Raw genomic sequence first — 20,426 nt, forward strand, 5'->3', positions numbered from 1 at the left:
AACTTAGAGGCACAAAAAATAGGCAAACATTGAATAGGGTTATCCCTACAAGTGTATTAGATACCAAAATAGCAAAAACCCTAGTACAACCAAAAAGTGTGAGAATCTAACTAAAGTGGAGATGCCAATCCATAGGCAAAGATGCCGAAACGTAGACAGAGATGTTGAAAGACATGCAGAGACACTGATATGTAGGTGAAGATGCTAAATGTAGACAAAGACACTGAATTGTAGGTGGAGACGCTAAAACATAGGTGGAGATGCTGAAGCGTGGGTAGAGATGTTGAAACATAGGTAGAGACGCTAAAACGTAGGTAGAGATGATGATCCACAACATGGAACATAAAAAATCACAAAAAAGAGCTTGAAATTTGATTAGTGAAAAGGGGTGTGGGTCCCATTACGCATACCAAAATGAAGAGAAAGAAATGTAAATGGTATAAAGCATAAATAAAAAGAATTTAAATGCAAAACCATATACCTTCTTCTTCTTACTTGAACCAAAGTAGAGGCACCCTTCTCCACTTGATTTGCTCTTTTGATGTTGATGGGAGAAATGTGGTTGCTCAAACCAATAACGTGATGATATGATAATGGTGAATGAGTGATGAAATAGATGACATAAAGATATCATACAAAGAGATTATGAAAATGAGAGAAGAGGCCTCAATTTATAAATTTGTCATGGGGAAAATCAATGAAATGTCAAATAGATGGTTAATATTGAATGCGAGAGATGACATCGATTGAGGGCTTAGTTTCGTGACAAGTGTCACAAGGAGAAGGGATGTGTAAGAGCTAGGTGTGATACACATTGGGGAGAACATGAAAGAGACATGTCTATGGCATGTGTAACATATAAGTTGACTTGGAAAGTGACATGTGTATAATACATGTAAGAGGTAGGGACGGCTAGGATGTGACTTTTCATGCTTACACATGTGTGAGAAAGAGGGTGGTAGGGACACTTCTCACATGATGACAAGTTTAGATCTTGATCTATGTAAATGAATTCAAGGGGAAGGATTGAGTGGGGAAGGATTGAGGGTGATGTGGAAACAAATAATAGGAAAAATAATAATGAGGGTTGATTAGCCTAAATCAAGTAATTAAGTAGGCATTAATCAAATGATTTAGCAAGAGGATTTGTGGGATAAGATTAATGTCAATTAAATAAATGCGAATTTATTTAATTAAAGGCAAGGGATAAAAGTAAAGGTTAAATTAAATAAATAAATATAGATTTTTTTAACTAATGGCGAGGGGTAAAAATAAATGATTAATTAATTAATTTACTAGAATGGGACAAGGTCAAGTGTGGTGAGGTATGGATGAATTTATGTGTCTAGAGATAGTTATATAATGTACATCAAATATTTTATGAGGTCAATAGATAATGATTTGTTTATATAATGAAACTTACAATTAATATAATACAATAATTCACAACATATTAAAATTAATTTTTTGAGGGAGAAAAAGTGAATTTTAGAATTACTTTACTAGAAACGATTTGTCCATATGATGTTTGTCTTAGAATTTGTCTCATGCAAAAAAATGATCTCATATTGAAAAACTAAAAACCACTTAAAAATAAATATTGATATCCTAGTATAATCAGTCTTACGTTGAAAAATAATCTCATTTTAGAAATATCCCAAAACTGAAAATAATGTGTAACAACTCTAAAAATAAATATTGATATCCTAGTATAATCATTGTCTTACGCTGAAAAATAATCTCATCTTAGAAATATCCCAAAACTGAAAATAAAGTATAACAACTCTAAAAATAAATATTCATATCTTAATATAATAATTGTCTTATGCTGAAAAATAATCTCATCTTAGAAATATCCCAAAACTGATCCCAAAACTGAAAAAAATGTGTACCAACTCTAGGTATCTATATGTATTACCTACATGTCATCCATATATCATTGTCTTTTCTATTCACACAAGCATAAAATTAAAGTACTTTTTTAATAATTGAAAACAAAAAGACGTGTAAATATGACGAAGTGATTTCTTAGAATCAAGATCTTCTGTTCTGTGGAGATCCCGAAAAAGGCCCTCTTTTTAAACGTCCAATCCGCAAACCAGAGCTTTTTACTCAAACCCAATGCTTTTCAATGATAAGGTAAGGGGCCCACGAGCTATGGTCAAACGATTTTTTTTTTATTTACATTTGCTTTTTTTGAAAAAGTTCGCCGAATTGCGTAGGCTGGAAGCCTTTTGGGACCAATTTCACTTTTGCATATCTTACCATTAAGAGATACAAATATGTATGGTCTTTCTGAGATTTGGTTCTGTTCACCGCTAAGCACAACAAAGGTAACGCATTATTTGAATTCTTGAGAACCCATTGCTCAGAATTTCACTTAATTAATGGAAGTAGAAGTAAAGATTGATGATGGCGGTGGTGTGTTGAGGAGGGAAGAAAGGAGGCCAGCTCCATTAGAACTGAGGCCCCGGCCATACAAGCGGGGACATGGCCTCGACCTTACGACCATATGTTCTACTGAAAGCCAACTGTGGGCAGGGGGTGATTGTGGAGTGCGAGTGTGGAACATAGGGGATGCTTATTCTTATTCTTGCTCTACAGCTGGAGAGCCAGACACAGCATTTTTTCGTGAATCTGTGCATACTTCTCCCACACTCTGTTTATTTCCTGATGCTGCTAATAACATCGTTTGGAGTGGCCACATGGATGGAAAGATCAGAGGGTGGGCAATGGGTACCGCGTCGTTTGTGAACGAGCTGTTTGAACCGATTCTTTCTTGGCAAGCACATCAGGCTCCAGTCCTGTCTATGGCCGTCACTGCATATGGTAGCCATACATACCCTTTTTTCTATATATAGGGTGTTTTCACAGTATACCAAAATATGTGATAATTTACTGCCATTTAACTGAATAGTTTGAATTAATTTTCATCCACCTATATCTCATCAATTTCACAAATATTCCTAGTTTTATTTTTAGTTCTGTTTATTTCTCTTACAACCGTTTGATCGGCAAATATGCATTGTCAATTTTTTAGCTCTGTTTATTTCTCTTACAACCGTTTGATCGGCAAAATAGGATATTTACCCGCAGACGTTGGTACAATTGTGGGATTGCGGCTTATACATTATGAAACCCTAATTGTAAACACCAATTCTGTGATGATTTATTGGGGTTCAACTGCATTAGTTTCAAGTCAGCTTTCATCAGCTCAGATTCCATTAGTTGTGTTTCATGAGAACTGATCTCTCATGACTGTGAATGGTGATCTATTTAATGTTAGTTTTGAGTCAATTTTCATCAACCCATATTTTATAAGTAGTGGTTTATAATAACCCATTTTTCATGATCATGCATGGTCCACTTATCACTCATTTCTAGGTGATGTTTATTTGTGTGAAGCACCACAACTTCTTGAGTAAATTTTCATCGACCTATATTTTGTTAGTTTTCGTGATCAGATTAACAATAATGAGCAGGAAATAATAATGCAGTCACAAGAATCAAATCACACAAATAGAAAGGGCACACAACACAAGTCTACCCTAGGAAAACCTCCCTCTTAGAGGAAAAACCCAGCAACAACAGATCCTCAGATCTGATTATTCATTATGAATAAAATTGCAGTCTTACAACACTTATCTCAGGCTGAATACATGTGCAGATATCTTCAGCTTCAAATGACCTTTTTGTAATCAGCATAACCGTGCCTTCTTCAACATGAACAATAGACTTAAGTTCGCATCAATTAGAGCAGAGTCGCATTCATAGGTCAGGTATCTTCACACCAAAGGAGAGGAGATATATTTTGCACTCTTATTGCAGATCTGATTCGCATATATGATCATTGTATCAAGATGCATTCTATGTAGCTTTTATATACGAGGTTTGGTGCCTTATTGGGTCAGCCCAATAAAGCACCTTTGGCACTAAAGTCTTTGTACTTTTCCCACGTTATATGTGCAAGATAGGGTCGGCCCTATATCTCACTCCACGATTTATTTAGGTTCAGCTCTATCCTGGGCACTAAGGTAGATGCTCCAATCTCACACGTTTGACCTTGCTTGGCGTGTGGAAGAGAGAGGGCCCAGCCCTATCCTAATTTGTGCACATAGATAGGGCCCAACCCTATGTGCCCTATTACATAAATACATTAGATGGAGATAGGGCCCAGCCCTATTTACACGCCTCCTTAATGAAGAAGGGCCCAGCCCTACAAGGATTCGGATGATGCCTTAAGGCATTCCGAATCCTTTTTATTCATCCAAATCCTTTTTATATTCCTATCCTAGTTACACAAAAAACCAACATATTTCACTAGTAGCTGTTCGTAAGAACCCATCTCTCATGACCATGAATGGTCCACTTAGCACTTAATGCATTTAGGTGATGTCCACTTGTATGAAGCACAAAAGATTCCCAAGTCGATCTTAATGGACTCATACTTCATAAGTAGTTTTTGACAAGATCTCATATGAACATGATTGGTTTACTTAGCAGTTGTTGCATCTAGGTGATACTCGCATGAATAAAGCAACAAAACTTCCCAGGAGTTTATGCATCGTAATGCTACTGTGGCTTAATCACAATTAACCATAGATTTCCTGCACATATAACCCCACTTAGTTTGTTGTCTCATTTTAAAAACCTTTAGTAAATGTCGTGCCCATTCATTGTAGAACTCCTTCACACACTCATATAAATCCTAGAGCACCCATTAATATGTACAAATGATTTTAAAATTACAAATGTCTCGAAAGTAAAATTTCATAAAATTATAACTTGACTAGAACAAGTTGCACTAGATTGAAGAGCAGAAACACAAGGGAGAGTTATTATAATTCTATGTCCATTACTGTATGTGCGTACCAACACCAATATCCAACATTATATCAGAGGTAAATCGAGAATTTTTGAGAATAATTCAAATTCTCTCATGATTAAAAACTACCATTTGTGATATACATTGATTTGTAAAATGATTAGCTCGAATTTGTGGTATTCAATTTGAAGAGGTTTGGAACAGGGGTAGATACTCAGGTGGAGAATGTTGAGGGTGGTATGTGACATCTTAGAGTAGGTCTTGGCAGAAGGGAAGGAGAGTAACAAGGGGTTTTATGAGAAATTTTGGCTTTTGTGCGAAGCTACTGGTTGACATTCTTAATCTTTGCTTTGGTTTCATAACTGCCAGCGCTCTTGTCAGAAGAGTTAGTTTGTTCTGCTGGAAAGAAGCAGTTTATTCAGTGCAAAGGAAACAGCCCATGCATTCTATTTTCCTTTGTTTCTTTCCGTTCATACGGCTCTCCAACTTATTTCATTCTTGTAGTTTTTTCATTTAACCATTGTACACCCAAATTGGGAATGCTTAGGCAATCTGAAGGCACGGAATTTTTGTGAGTTTGACTGTGCTGAGCAAGTGACAGGGCAGTGAGGCTATGAGAGCATTGTAGAGGTCCTAGGGGCCGAATCATAGTTAGATTCAAGCTTGTAGTTAACCCCAGGAGGCGTAGACCTTTAAATTGCCATTGGAATGTGGTCGGGTGGATCTAAGTAAGTGGTAGATCATTTTTTAGTGGATTTTTGTCCCGTACATGGGTTTCTGCTGGGTACATCTGTGTGAATTCTTGTGTTGATGTCTGTTTTCTTTCTGTTGTTCTTGCAATTCTTGATTTCATTTATGCTTAAAATAATTCCAGTCACGCCTGTCATTAATGCAAATCTGTATGCAATGAACTTTCCAATGGACTATCCATTGTAGTTTACCAATGATACATTATGCTAAGTGGCTAACACTTATCAAGCTAACTTCAATAACTGTTAAAAGTATCAAAACGATGTGTATGCACAGTCATAATCGTACTGATCATCAATGCTATTATAATAAACAGAAGCAGGAAAGAGTTGCTGTACTGAATAGTGAGCACTGAACAATAGTTATGCATATCCATCAAAGCTTAAAAGACTCTGGGCTAGCCCGTCTTCTTGAACCTCATCATCTGGAGCAGTGTTAGAACTTTGAAATCAATAAATATTGAATTCTACAATTGTGGGGCAACTCTTTTCTGGGAGATTAGCAGCTCTGCTCATAGCCACCAGCATGCCACCAACACCTCTGCTTCTTCAAAAGAATGTACACTTTCTCTTGTGTTAGTTGTACCAGAGTCCCAGAACAGGATTTTTACTTTAGAGAAAGCTGATGCGCCATGACTATCCAGCTACATGCGTACCTTGATCGAATCAAAGACACAATTTTCTTTATCCTGGCCTTCACCATGTTTCTGAATGCAGTCTCCAGTAATTCAGCTCCTCTAGGAGTAGAATTGCAAGAATCCATCCTAATTGTATTGCTTATTTTAACATGACTACTCTGCACAATGTTGGAGGAATATTTTCTCTTGCCGCAGCATGTAGGTTTTAAAAAAATACCGTTTGCCTTTGCTTTATCAATGCTGCTTGATGCTTTAATACCTCCAGCAGAGAGAGAGTACCCTTGGAGGAAATAGATTTTAGTTGTCTTCCTCCAAACTGGGATGTACTCTCTACACCTGTCAGGAATTCTTCTTTAGACTGAAGCATAACCATATCAGCCCTTTAAATGCCCTTGCATTAAAGCAGGATTAATAAATCAGAACACGGATTGAATTTAAGACTCAGTTCAAAACCCTGGAAAGCAAACAACACCACAGGGAACAGCTATAAGTTTAAAAGCTATAGAGCCAGCACAATCTCAACAGAGCCAGTAACACAAGAAACTGCAAGTTTGTGCAGCTCTTTATACTCAACCTGAACCATGTACACCCTATAAATTAAGAAAGGCCCTTGGCATGTACTTACACTGGCTACAATGTTCTAAGGATGATTCCACATGGATAATTTAAGTACTTCAAAATTTGAAAATAGGAAAGATAATGGAGAGGGAATAATGAAAAAGCAATTAATTATCTACGATATCAACATTGGCATGGACTCTTTGCTTTTGTGGTTTATTGGTCTTGGTCCATCCAATAGTCAAGCATAATATCTCATTCTTTATAAAAAGGATCCATGAAACTAACATGTTGCACTGCAAATGAGATCTATCATCAACAAATATCCTTGTACTGCCCCCATTTTACGCCATCTTGTTCTGGTGAGTGTTGGCCAGCTTTTAGGGTTTTCCATAGGTTTCCAGATGTGCTGGGAGAGTTCCAATGTTCTTGGTGAGTTCAGTTTTCAGTTTCAGTGGGTTTTAGCAGCAGCAGCTATTTATGGTAAGTGCTTGCATGGCATTAATCTTTGTGGTTTTTTCTGGGTTTGTTCTTTTTGGTCTTCGGAGATTATTGCTCTTTATAGTAAGTGCATGCATAGCATTGAACTTTTTGGGTTTTTCTGGGTTCGTTCTCTTTAGTTCTTGGAGAACACATCTATTTATAGTATGTGCTCGTGTCAGCATTCAATATCATCTTTCAGCTTCAGTTGTGTTCCAACATGGTCGGATTTCTATTTCTGGTGTCTGGGCAAGGAGAACACTTCTATTTATAGTATGTGCTCGTGTCAGCATTCAATATCATCTTTCAGCTTCAGTTGTGTTCCAACATGGTCGGATTTCTATTTCTGGTGTCTGGGCAAGTTTTGGAAGGTGATGGATATTATTTCAATATTTGCACTTAAGTTATAAAGTGACTTTTAATTATTTAGTTTAGTGTTAAATAATAAAGTGCTGAGTGTTGACCCCAAAGTTGGATGCTTGGGTTGGGGAAATAAAATTTAAGTTATTTTTGTTGAAATATAGCTAGGTCATATCCCTTGATTGGGCCAACCTAGCTTGGTAAATGTTTGATGGGCCTACTTATGTGATTATATTATGTAGCTTGTGAATGTTAAAGGGCAGGCCCTATTTGGGCGCTCAACTTGTGTAACTTGTAATTGGGTCTGGCCCTAAATGGGCATTGTAACTTGTGATTCATGCTGGGCCCTTAATGGGTGATATAATGTAACTTGTTGATGTGATAGGGCTGACCCTATAATGTGTAACTTGTAATTATTATGAGTCAGACCCTGTTTTGTGCGCCAACTTTAGATGCCTTATAAATTTACTGTAAAGGCCGACCTAAGTCAAATAAGATGTAAAAGCTCATATATATTCAAGGCAATGCAAGCATCAACACAACATATACACACTTAGCAAATTACCTTTGCAAGGTTAGCGAACTTCTATTAAATGTGATCTGCAATTTCCTTCATTGATCAGCATTCGTGATCAGCAAATCTGGCCCTGCACTCTAGGGTAGTGAATGCTTATCAGTCAGCGATTTGTCTACTAGGCTGGGCGAAGATCTTCTGGGCTGCCGAATTTGCCTTAGGTTTGCTGGAGTGTGTCAAGGCTGCCCAAAGGCTGTCTAAGTTTGACAGCGATCTGCACATCACCCTGACTTCCAGATTAAGATAAGTTTTGCTATAGTTGATTTATGCCCTAGAAGGGTAAACTTGCAATCTGCTTAATCAAATCAGATCTGAGATTATTTTTGTTGGGTTTTTCCTCCAAGAGGGAGGTTTTCCCAGGGTATCACTATGTTATGTGTGCATTTGTGTTTTCTTGTTCTTTACAGTCAATCTGATTGCTAAGTTTAACATAAAACTAACAATTTTTAAAAGGTTATTGAGATCTTTTTGAGGGAAATTAAATATTTGAGTTTTTAAAAGTGCCCTAATTCCCTCCAAACTCTATAAATTGGAGTTTGTGCTCTCATTTCTTCATACAAAGTTTGGACACATAACAAGAATGTTGTTAGAATGAACAAAAGATTTTCTTCTTGTTGTGACCTTTTCACACATCGTGCCATTGCTAACGAGGACCCTCTCTTTTCTTGCTTTCTGTGTTGTTAGGTTAGGGTTTTGGCTGCTTAGTGGGGAATTTTGTGTTTCTCGTACCCGAGTCTCGGAGTTTTGATCATGCCTAGTGCCGTTTAGGGTTTTTGAGGTTATAGGATCAAGCGCGTGAAAATTGAGATTTCTAAATGATCCTAGTTTTGTCTAAGCGTTGACCCTTTTGGAGCGTTAACCTGTTTTTAAATGTCCTCATCAATGATTTTAAGTGCTAAGGTGTTTCAGGACCTTCTGGAGTTGTTTTCTCGCTCCTAGAGAGTTATTCAAGTTGATTTCGCACTTTGTCCCAATATATTTCCTTGTGTTACACTCCAATTTTGATAAATTTGCCTAAGTCGAGATGAGTTTTATTGAAATTTGAAATTTCTAAGTGATTTTGAGTGGAAAAATCATCATTTTCCGGATAAAAATCCATATTCTAAGGGTTAAAAGGTCATAATTCTATACTAGAGGTGCTTTTCCCCTCATATTCCTAACTACCCATGGTTTTCCCCTCTCAGAATCCAGACTGGACATGGATTTCCCCTGAAATCCATACTTGCTCCATTTTTCCACCACTGTGAATCCATACTAGGGTCGTTTTTCCCTTGGAAGCAAGAAAATTTGAGTAAGTGTTAGGATTTATCCTGACTACCCACGTTTTTCTACTAGAGAGGTATGGGTAGGTTGCGGATGACGTTTGCATTGATTCCACACCTCAGTTGATTTTCCACCAGGTCTTTTGTGACAAGTTTTTGAGGATTTTTGTCCGGATTTTCATCCAGACTCAAGACGATTTTCCACAGAGAGCATTTTTGATGATTTTGAGTCCAGATTTTCATCCAGACTGAGGTCGTTTTTCCATTAGAGGGCTATTTTGTGTGATGACTTAATTTTAAGTGGAATTTTTCATTCCACAATCGATTTTCCCCTAGCCCCATTTTTATGTAGATTTTCATCCAGACTGGGATCGATTTTCCCCTAAGGGGATATTTGATGATTTTTAAGTGATTTTGTGAGGATTTTTAATCCTTACTAGGATCGATTTTCCCCAATTGGCCCATTTTTTTATTTAAATTGAAATATTTTTAATAAATTGAGCCTTGTTTTAATTGTTTTTTAATAAAGCAACGATTATTTAATAAAAATAAAAAAACAATTAATAAATGATTCGCAATAAGCATTTCATGTTTTCAACCTTCTAGAAGCAAATCAGTTTTACCCAAGCAAGCATAAGAACAAGCGTTTTATCCCACATTGCTTGTGTGGTAAAGTTGGTGATCAAAGCAAGTTTAAAGAGAGGAGTCCAACATTATTTTATTATTGAATTTTTTAGGTGTCTCCATGCAAGGGCGATTTTCCCTCTTATTGGCGATTTTTGATGAAGTTTTTTGGTGGAGTGGTTGAAGACTTCTATTTTATTCCTCCATTTTTCCAGCTTGGCAATACACTCCATTGCTGCCATTGAAGTTCCTTGACTCCAATGTTTCAGATTTTCGATGTTTTGGGAGTTGGCGATTTTTCCTAGTTTGGCAACTTTGATGATTTTAGAGGACTCTTACTTCTAAGTTGGCGATTTTCTTTGGGGCTGTCATTTTTTTGCTGCTGTTATCAGACTGATTTGGCTGCCATTGAAGACCTGTTGATGTGTTTTTTATGCACATGCGAACACAGAATAAAATACCTAAAGGTACCTTATCCTCTCTTGAACAAAGTTTCCCGACTACTGAAGATTTCGTCGAAGGGTCAATCCAGGCAACTCCAAGGTTCTTGTATGTAGGGTCTCTACGTGTGGATAAGCTTCTCGTGGTATGATGTGATTTTGCTGGAATCACAAGGGGACTTACGTTTGACTGCCTGAATGTCTGATTTGCTTTGGATATTGTAGGAACGTGAGATTTTACTAGCCGTTGATTTTGAAAAAAAAGGAAAAAGGAGAAGGGTTGAAACGGGATCTATTTCTAATACTAAGAATGTAAGAGCAATGAATGACCTTTGATGAAATTCTAACTAAGTCTTTCTTTGACATCCCAGGACCATCTCCACAAGGTTAGTGCGATCTTTTGAGGAAAGCTTTATGATGTTCAGATCACTGCCACAGGCATGGACACCATCAGGCTGATGCATATCAATGAAGAAGCGACAATTGAAGTTAAGCTTAAGCTGAATGATTCTAGTTGACTACACAAGGCAAGTCTGCAATCAACAAACTGCTAGTAGTATGGATATACAAATTTCACCATTGATCATACAGATTTCTTCCACTCATCTAATAACATGAAATCAAATTTGAGAAGTATAGAGACCATGCAAATTGTTGAATCGACCCATAGAATTCACCATTTCTTCAATGAAGTTTATAAGTCCTTTACAACAACATCTTGGCAACAATCTTTGCCTTCTCTTTCTATTCTACTCTAACTATTTCCTACTCTCTGACTATTCACTACTATCTATTCTCTATTAACCAACCATTAACTATTAGCTAGCTATTCTCTATTAACCTCTACAAAATGAAGAGCTTGAGCCTTTTATAATACTCTCAATACAATTAAATGGCTCAGATCAATTTGAGATCAATGGCCGAGATTTTATAATGAAAACCCTAATTAGGGTTTGTTACAACAAACTCAATTCTAGCCAATGAAATAATTGCATTATTTGGACACATGTCTTCTCTGGAATATTCGACCAATGGATAACCGGGGTAGGTACATTGAAGTTTGTGTCATCCCCGATGAGTCAGGTACATTGAATCTGGACATGCTGAGGTGGACCAATCCAACTAGAGGAATGATGACTGGGATGCCACCCTGTTTGACACTTGTAACTTGGTTGATGTTTCAATTTGATGATACTGAGAAGATAACTTTAATTAACTCTTTTGAAACTATTGGCTTCTTCAACAAACCCTTGCTTCAACCTCCTTTGTCTTTGATGTGCAGGATGGATGGTGTACCTTTCCTTGAAATGTTGGACTGGAAGAGGTCGTCCTTGATGATGCTGGACTGGAGGAGGTCGTCCTTGCCCTGGCTTGGTCTTCTTTCATCTGCAAGACAAACCAAAAGATGATTAAGGTCATATAACAAATTCATTTCAGCATAGCATTTTCCACCTTAAATCATCAACAAGAAGACATCAAATGAAGTTTGCTCAAGATTCTTTTCAGGGACAGGCTCTATAAGAATTTTGCCCTGGACCCTTTGGAAGGGTCAGGAGCGAATTTTGCATTCCTGGCTCAAATTCTTCTCACTTTGTGACCGTACTTGCTTAGATACATGCCCAAGGATGCCCTCATTCTCAACCCACAACTAGCTTGATGTAAATTTGGGGCAAAATAAAGGTTTTAAGAATTTCGCTCTGGACCCTTTGGAAGGGTCAGGAGCAAAATTCAAGTTTTAGGCTTGATTTGACACTTCCTTTACCTCAATTGACCCTACAAGGCAAGAATACCTCATTCCACCTTCAACCATGCCATAGGTATCAAAGTTTTAGCTTCACTTAAGGAAAAATGGTTGATTTGGAGAATTTCGCCTTGGACCCTTTGGAAGGGTCAGGAGCGAATTTCTCTCTTTGCTTGTTTTCCTTCACCAAGGTCCATCTTTTTCACTTTCTATACTTGGAATCTCATCCTTGGATCCCTCTCCGATGCTTGCAACATTTTGTTTGACTTCAAAATGACCAAAAAAGAGAATTTCGCTAGAAATCATGGCCAGGGACATGACCTATAATGGATTTCGCCCTGGACCCTTTGGAAGGGACATGACCTATAATCATCATTTTTGGAGACAACAATCAATTCAAGGGCAATCTCAAGGGCATCTCTCACCTTGGTCTAGGCCTGGCTTGGCACAAAATTTGGAGGATAAGATGGTTTTTAGGATTTTCGCTCTGGACCCTTTGGAAGGGTTAGGAGCGAAAATCTTGTTTTGAGCTTATTTTCTCATCTTTCAACCTCAACCAACTTCAAAAGGGTAAGAACATCAATCTTCACACTCATTCAAGCTATAAAAACCCAAGTTTGACTTGACTTTGTAAGGAAAATAAGTGATTTTAGGAATTTCACTTTGGACCCTTTGGAAGGGTTAGGAGCAAAATTCATGATTTGGCTCAATTCCTTCAAATTTGATAATCACTGGCAAGTCAAAGTCACACCTAAGGACACTCCCAATCCTATTTTACCTTGAACTACCCTAGACTTGGCATAAAATTGAGGGAAAAAAGGTGGTTTTGAGAAAATTCGCTCTGGACCCTTTGGAAGGGTCAAGAGCAAATTTCTCATTCTTGACTTGATCCTTCATCTTTTCAACTCCAATCCTCTCTAGAAGGTAACTAAACATCATTCTTCACCCAAGGGACAAGGTTTGTGGTCTAAGCAAGGTCAAAAAATAGGTGTGTAAGGAATTTTGCTTTGGACCCTTTGGAAGGGTCAGGGGCGAAATTCACCTTCTTGGCTAAAATCCTTCATTTTTCAATGCTTTCAAACATTTCCAAAGGTCAAACATGTCCATTCTTCCTTTCAAGATGCCTTGCAAATCAAAATTTGGTCAAACAAGGAAGGGAATGAGGTCTAGGTAGATTTTCGCTCTGGACCCTTTGGAAGGGTCAGGAGCAAAAATCATGATTTAGGATTGATTATTCATTTTTCAAACTTCAATCTTGTTTGGGAGGCAAACATAGATCATTTTCCACTTGAGGAACCAGGTTTTAAGCCCATTCAAGGTAGCAAATGAGGTTTATAGTGAATTTCGGTTTGGACCCTTCGGAAGGGTCAGGAGCAAAAATCATCTCCTAGGCAAAAACTTGATCTTCCAAAGCATCCAACTCCCTCTCAAGGCAAGAACATACCAATTCACCCTCCATCAAGCCAACGCCTAGCCAAAATAAGGAAGAAAACAAGAGTTATAAGGATTTTCGCTCTGGACCCTTTGGAAGGGTCAGGAGCGAAAATCATGTTTTGACCTTGATTCTTGATTTTTCAAACTCTAATCTTCCTTGGGAGGCAAACATAGACTACTCTCCTTTCATTTCCACCTTGGTCCTAACTTTGGCTAAAGGAAAAATGAGTGTTTTCAAGAATTTCGCTCTGGACCCTTTGGAAGGGTCAGAAGTGAAATTCTCTTTTTGGCTAAAATCTTCACCTCATCCACCTTTACTCACCTCCTAAGGTTAGAACATGTCAAGACACCCCCAAACATGCCTTAGGAACTAGGAAATTGTTTTGGACAAAGAAGAAATTGAGGTGTATAAGGATTTTTGCTCTGGACCCTTTGGAAGGGTCAGGAGCGAAAATCATGTTCTTGGCTAGTTTCTCACCTCCTTTCATCTCAAAACCACCTCAAGAGGCAAAGACATGTCATTTCCTTTCCAAATACGCCCGAGGAACAAGGTTGGTAGTTTAAACAAGGAAACAAATGAGGCTTAAGAAGAATTTCGCTCTGGACCCTTTGGAAGGGTCAGGAGCGAAATTCTCATTTTTGGACAAGATCCTCACTTTTCAACACTTTCAATCACTTCTCAAGGCAAGAACATATCAAGACTCAAACAACATGCCTAAGAAACCAACGCCTATCCAAAACAAGGAAGGAAATGAGTGTTATAAGGATTTTCGCTCTGGACCCTTTGGAAGGGTCAGGAGCGAAATCCTCTTTCCAGGCTGATTTAGCACTTTATTCATCCAATCCTCCCTCAAGCTTGATCAAACCAACTTCCTTCCACCCTAATCAAGGCAACCCATCACTCAACTAGCCCCAGGCAAAGCCAAACTAGGTTTTTTAGGCCAAAAGAAGGCTAAATGGAGGATTTCGCTCTGGACCCTTTGGAAGGGTCAGGAGCGGAATTCTCCTCCCAGGCTAGAATCCATCATCCCAAGGTCTAAAATCTCCTCTCTAAGGCAAAGTTGCATCAAACCTTCTCAATTATGCCTCAAAATTCTACAAACTTGGTCAAGCTAAGGAGAAAAACAGAGGAAATATGAATTTCGCTCTGGACCCTTTGGAAGGGTCAGGAGCAAAATTCTCATTTTAGGCTCATTTCTTGATTCCCTTCTCCTTTCCTTGGCTTGGACATAACTTGTTAGGCCTCCTTTGATCTCTATCAAGCTCACCTTGGCATCCATTTGGAGACTTTGTGAAGAAAATAAGGTTTTATATGAATTTCGTTCTGGACCCTTTGGAAGGGTCAGGAGCGAAATTCTCATTTTGGGCTTAATTCTCCTCGTTTTCCACTTGACTTTGCCTTAGTCCTAATCTTTGATTCGTTCCTTCCATGTCCTAGCCAAATTTGCCCAACTCAGACTTTCAAAAGACAAAATTCCCCAATCAAGATTCAATGACCCCTTGACACCATAAGCAACAAGAACATAAACTAAGCTTAAGGGAGACTTTCAAAGAAACCCTAATTCGGGAGCATCGCGATCTCACCCTGACTTAAGCAAAGCCTGCTATCCAGTGATCCCCCTGACATCACTCATCATGCAAAGGCTAATAGACAAAACCCTAAAAGACCCTAGAAAGCAAAAAAGCAGGGGTCCCCATTTGTAATGGGGCGATGTGTGAATACGTCACAACAGGACCCCATACCACGATTTTTGGTCAAAGTCCGCCATTTTTGGGTGAAATCCACGATTTTGGTGAAGGGGCGATATCTATGGATATGCATACTTTGACGATTTTCCTTGATATCGCCTTGGTTATTTGCTGTTTTCAGACCTAAGTTGGCAGATTTGAAGGCCATTGAAGACATGTTTCAGATTTGAAGGTGGTGCCATAGCTGGGAAAATACGATTTTATTTGGCATGTATTTGTGGCATATCTTGATGGATTTCATGCATGCTTGACACCGCCATTGCCCCTTACTTGCTGTCATTGCCTCAGATCTGAGCCTAAATGCCATTATTGCAGCAGGGGTGACCTCCATTGTTGGCTGTCCATCTATTTTCAGACTTAAACTTTCATTACCAGCCAGCTGCAACTATAGCGATTTGCATTTTGGAGGCATTTTGGGATCATTTTCAGACCATTGGAGGGCTGTCTCAGGTCTGCAACTTCACCATGGCTGCTTGTCCTCAGAAAACTTAACTCTTACCAGCCATACCATTATTCCCGGATTTGACATGCTTTCATTGTCTAAATTGATTTTCATCAAGTTTGTGCATATTTTTGAATGATTGCAACATGTTTTGAGAGGTTTATTCATATAGTTGCAGGTTGTCTTCAGATTTGTGACCTCCATTGTTGACCGTGGAAGGTGTCTTTAGACATAATTTTTTGTGAAAACACAACCTTTCACACCTTTCCCTAGTCACTTTTGATCCGGTATACTCCTTTGCACTATGATTTGCACGAAATTTCTAAGTATAAGGAGGTGTTGATTTCTTGAGGGTTTCATACCCTAATCTTGTCACATTTTCTATTTAAATCGTTAAGATCTACCTAGAGTGAGGACTATTTTCCTGACTTTATACCCTAATTAGCCTAAATAATTAAGAAGTCAGGAATTCTATTAAGAATATTATATTTTTCCTAAGTTCTAACTTCAAGCTTCGTACAGGTGCGATGTCAAAGTCTAGATTTAAGGAAAGAAGAGAACAACAAAAGATACTGGAGACTGGATTCTATCCAGAATCCAAGATGTCATCCAGATGGAAGGAGATTATGGATACAAACATTCATTTCTTGAGCTTGAACGTGATGCGACAATGGATGTTCGGAGTCAGAAATCAGATTCCTTGCCCAGCATATGTAAACATTATGAAGAGTGGTATTTTTCAAGTCACTGGATTTCCGCAGTCCATACAATGCAGTGAGCTTATCCTGGAGTGTGCACGATGTTATGATGCTCTCTCGCGAATGATCAAGACTCTGAGGGCGTTGTCATTACCTACTTTGCTAAGGATGCAATTGTTGAAGTGTTTGGAATCCCACGTGGAGCAGATATGAAGAATGCAACTAAGGATGAATATGAAGAGCGGTACACGAAGAAGATAGATGCATGTAAGAATATAATAAACAAAGAGTGGATGATCGAGCCTAGGTTTCATCATTCCAAGGCTCCCAAGACACTCGTGTGCATAGACCTCAAAGAGGAATATAGTGACTTAGTATTCCTGTTTAACAAAGTGATGGGGATGCCGCAGGGTGCAATATATGATGGATGGATGGATGTTCTACTTCATCCAAGATTGTCTTAGAAGGACATTGATAAATTGGTCTAGAATCATAAGTGACAATCTGGACTTTCAACTGATGAATGTAAAGCGGTCCAAGTCATTCGCCATGACTTCCTACTTGGTATACCAGCTTGCACGGTTTGTTTCATACAAAGGATTGATATGCAGAGGTGAAGTCGGTAATGGGCAAGGACAATTCAAAAGTCATGAGTGCTATCCCCAGCTGAACATGTATAGAATTGAAGACTCTAAGAGAGTGAATGACGTATTCACAATGTACATCACGCGGATGTTGCAAGGCGAAATCCAAAGGAGGTTGTCCAAGGAGGTGTTGATGTGTCTTTTGTACACGACCAAACACAGAATAAAATAACTAAAGGTACCTTATCCTCTCTTGAATAAAGCTTCCTTGAATGCTAAAGATCTCGCAGAAGGATCAATCGGAGTAGCCCCAATTTGGAAGGGCCAGGAGCGAAAATCTTGATTTATCCAATTCTCTCTCAAACTTGATCAATTTCAAGGTCCTTTCAAACTCTATTCGTCATTTTAGGCAAGATAGAAGGTCAAATGGAAGATTTTGCTCTGGACCCTTTGGAAGGGTCAGGAGCGAAATTTCCATTCTAGGTTGATTTTCACCATTTTGTAGTCTTAAACCTCCTCTCCAAGGCAAATATGCATCCAAGTCTCCTCAACTATGCCTCAAAAATCCAAAACTTGGCCATATGAAAGAGCAAAATAGAGGAAAAGGTGAATTTCGCTCTGGACCCTTTGGAAGGGTCAGGAGCAAAATTCATACTTTAGACAAAAATCACACTTTCAAACACCTCAAATCACTTCCTAAGGAAAGAATATGTCAATTTGCCCTTACCATGCCCAAGGAATCAAGGTTTCCAGTGCAAACAAGGAGAAAAAAGGTGTCTAGGGAGAATTTCGCTTTGGAACCTTTAGAAGGGTCAGGAGCGAAATTCACATTTAGGCTCAAATCTTGATTTCATTTCTCACATTTCTTCATCCAAACAAGTGTTTTGCCCTCAATAATGCCTGGGAATGAGTTAGTTCTAAGTTTGGGTCAAACTAGAATGTCTTATGGAGAATTTCGCTCTGGACCCTTTGGAAGGGTCAGGAGCGAAATCTGACATTTTGGTCTCTCCGTCAGGATCCATGTATGGAATATAACATTTAAGCATAAGTGACTTATACTTTAAGTTATATTCCATATATACTGTTAGGATGTTTGAGAGTGGTTTCGGACCTCCAGGAGTTATAATGCAAAATCTAGTTTTTGGAGGATTCTTCAGTTTTCCAGGCTTAGTCAAATTTCGGGATCAGGAAGACATTCCAAACTTAGCCAAATTTCAGGGTATTTGAAGATCAGGATGACATTCCAGACTTCATCACTCACTAATTTGACCTAACTCAGACCTTCAAGGATGATACTCACTCACCAAGCAAGACACAATTAGCAACAAGAGCAAAACCAGGCCCTAAGGAAGACTCTCAAAGAAACCTTAATTCTGGGGCCCTGTGGACTCACCTTGGCTCAAGCAGAGCCTGCCATCCTAGTTATCCCCCTGGCGACACTCAAAATGCAAAGGTTAACAAACAAAACCCTAAAAAACCTAGAAAAACAAACCCCAGAAAGCAAAAAGTAGGGGTCCCCATTTATAATGGGGCGATGTGTGAATACATCACAACAAGAGCAAATGTTTCTATTGATATCCGAGGATCGTGGCTATATTGGTTCAGAGAGAGTGGACCATGTCAAGATGGTTTCTCTAGTGATCAGTCAAAGGACTATGATTCATGAGATGGAGTCCCATTTATGTAGGCTGGAAGGCGTTTATGCTGACTTCTAGGTCATGATATTCCTGGATAGATGAATACTTGGTGAGCTTGGAATACACCAAGAGTGATGCAGACTCCAACCTTGTATTTCATGAAAGGTCAAAGCATGTGGAGATCAAGTATCACTATGTTAGAGACATGGTGGAAAGGTATGCTATTCACTAATGTATTCTTCTTTTCAAAAGATGTTTTAAAGTGTAAACTCTTGTGATTGCATTTCTCTTTGAGAGAGAGTTAAGGTGAAAGCCCTCATTTACACCCTTTGATATGGTTCATGGTGGATGTCGTGTGTGACGCCATGACAAACATCACGTGAGAGAGTCCGTGATTATTTTCTTGTACTTGTGTGTTTACCCTTTGGATGAGCCATGGTGAATATCATGGCACGGTGACGATCTCACAATGATGAACACTTGTACATCTCACCATTATTGTCAGGGGACAATCTCACAATAATGGTTGATATCGCGTGAGGTTATATCTATGAATAAACCATAATGGTGGATATCACGTGAGGTGATATCTATGGATATGCCATAATGGTTGATATCAAGTGAGGTGATATCTATGAATAAAACATAACAGTGGATGTCATGTGAGGTGATATCTATGGATATGCCATAATGGTTGATATCACATGAGGTGATATCTATGAATAAACCATAATGGTTGATATCACATGAGGTGATATCTATGGATATGCCATAATGGTTGATATCACGTGAAGTAACATCTATGGATATGCCATGTGAGTTGATATCCGTGGATAAGCCATAATGGTGGATATTACATAAGAAGATATCTATGGTGGATATCACTTGAGGTGATATCCGTGGATATGCCATAATTCTTGATATCACAGTGAGGTGATATTTTCTATTCCACATATAGATGCAACTGTTGTGGTCAATCATCACAATGGAGTGATGTAACTTGCAAAGAATAAAAGTGATTCCTCCCTAGCTAAGGGGGAGTGTTGAAGGGATAGCTTCAGTTAGAATCCTAGATCAAATGTGAAAGTGGCCTATCGGCCTTTCACATTTGATCTATAAATTAATCTTATTCAAACTTATCATATTCCAACCATATTGACTGCTGTCTGATTACGGTTAGATTAATTCATAACATGATTTGTTAAATACTGATCATATAATTGATTATGCCTATCACCGATTCGATTATCGGGTTAGTTAATTGTTAGTGAATTATTGTTATCGATTATTCATAATCGATTATGCCAAGTTCGTTTGATTATATAAAACCTGATTATATAAATCGGTCTGCATTAACTAAATAGTGTATTGTCTTCGTGGCTCCTAGTGGAAAAGTCACGACTCTATTGGAGACTTTAGAAATGATATATTTGTCAATACGTTGTCCTTGGTAAAGGTAATATAGATAGCGATAATATTATAGTCTTTGTAGATGGTGAGGAAGTTGAAAACATACACACAGTCGATATACATCTGGTGATAGTCGTGAAAGTCGATATTCATCAGTTAGTGAAATCTGTGAGAAAGTCGACAAGCAGCAGTCGGTCATCTACCTTCTGTAGTTAGTGGAG

At 38.4% G+C, this 20,426-nt stretch overlaps 1 protein-coding gene across 2 annotated transcripts in view; it reads left to right on the top strand.

The window, feature by feature from the left end:
• The first annotated feature begins 2,041 nt into the window (after positions 1-2,041).
• Positions 2,042-20,426, top strand: part of LOC131055084 (type II inositol polyphosphate 5-phosphatase 15) — a 120,766-nt gene continuing 102,381 nt past the window's right edge. For both annotated transcript variants that reach the window (XM_057989727.2, XM_057989728.2), the window contains exon 1: positions 2,042-2,829. In XM_057989727.2, the coding sequence (XP_057845710.2) occupies positions 2,388-2,829 (442 nt within the window). In that variant the 5' untranslated portion in view covers positions 2,042-2,387. The remainder of the gene's footprint in view (positions 2,830-20,426) is intronic.

The sequence above is a fragment of the Cryptomeria japonica genome, chromosome 7 (genome assembly GCF_030272615.1).
Source record: "Cryptomeria japonica chromosome 7, Sugi_1.0, whole genome shotgun sequence".
In the NCBI taxonomy this organism is placed as follows: Eukaryota; Viridiplantae; Streptophyta; class Pinopsida; order Cupressales; family Cupressaceae; genus Cryptomeria; species Cryptomeria japonica.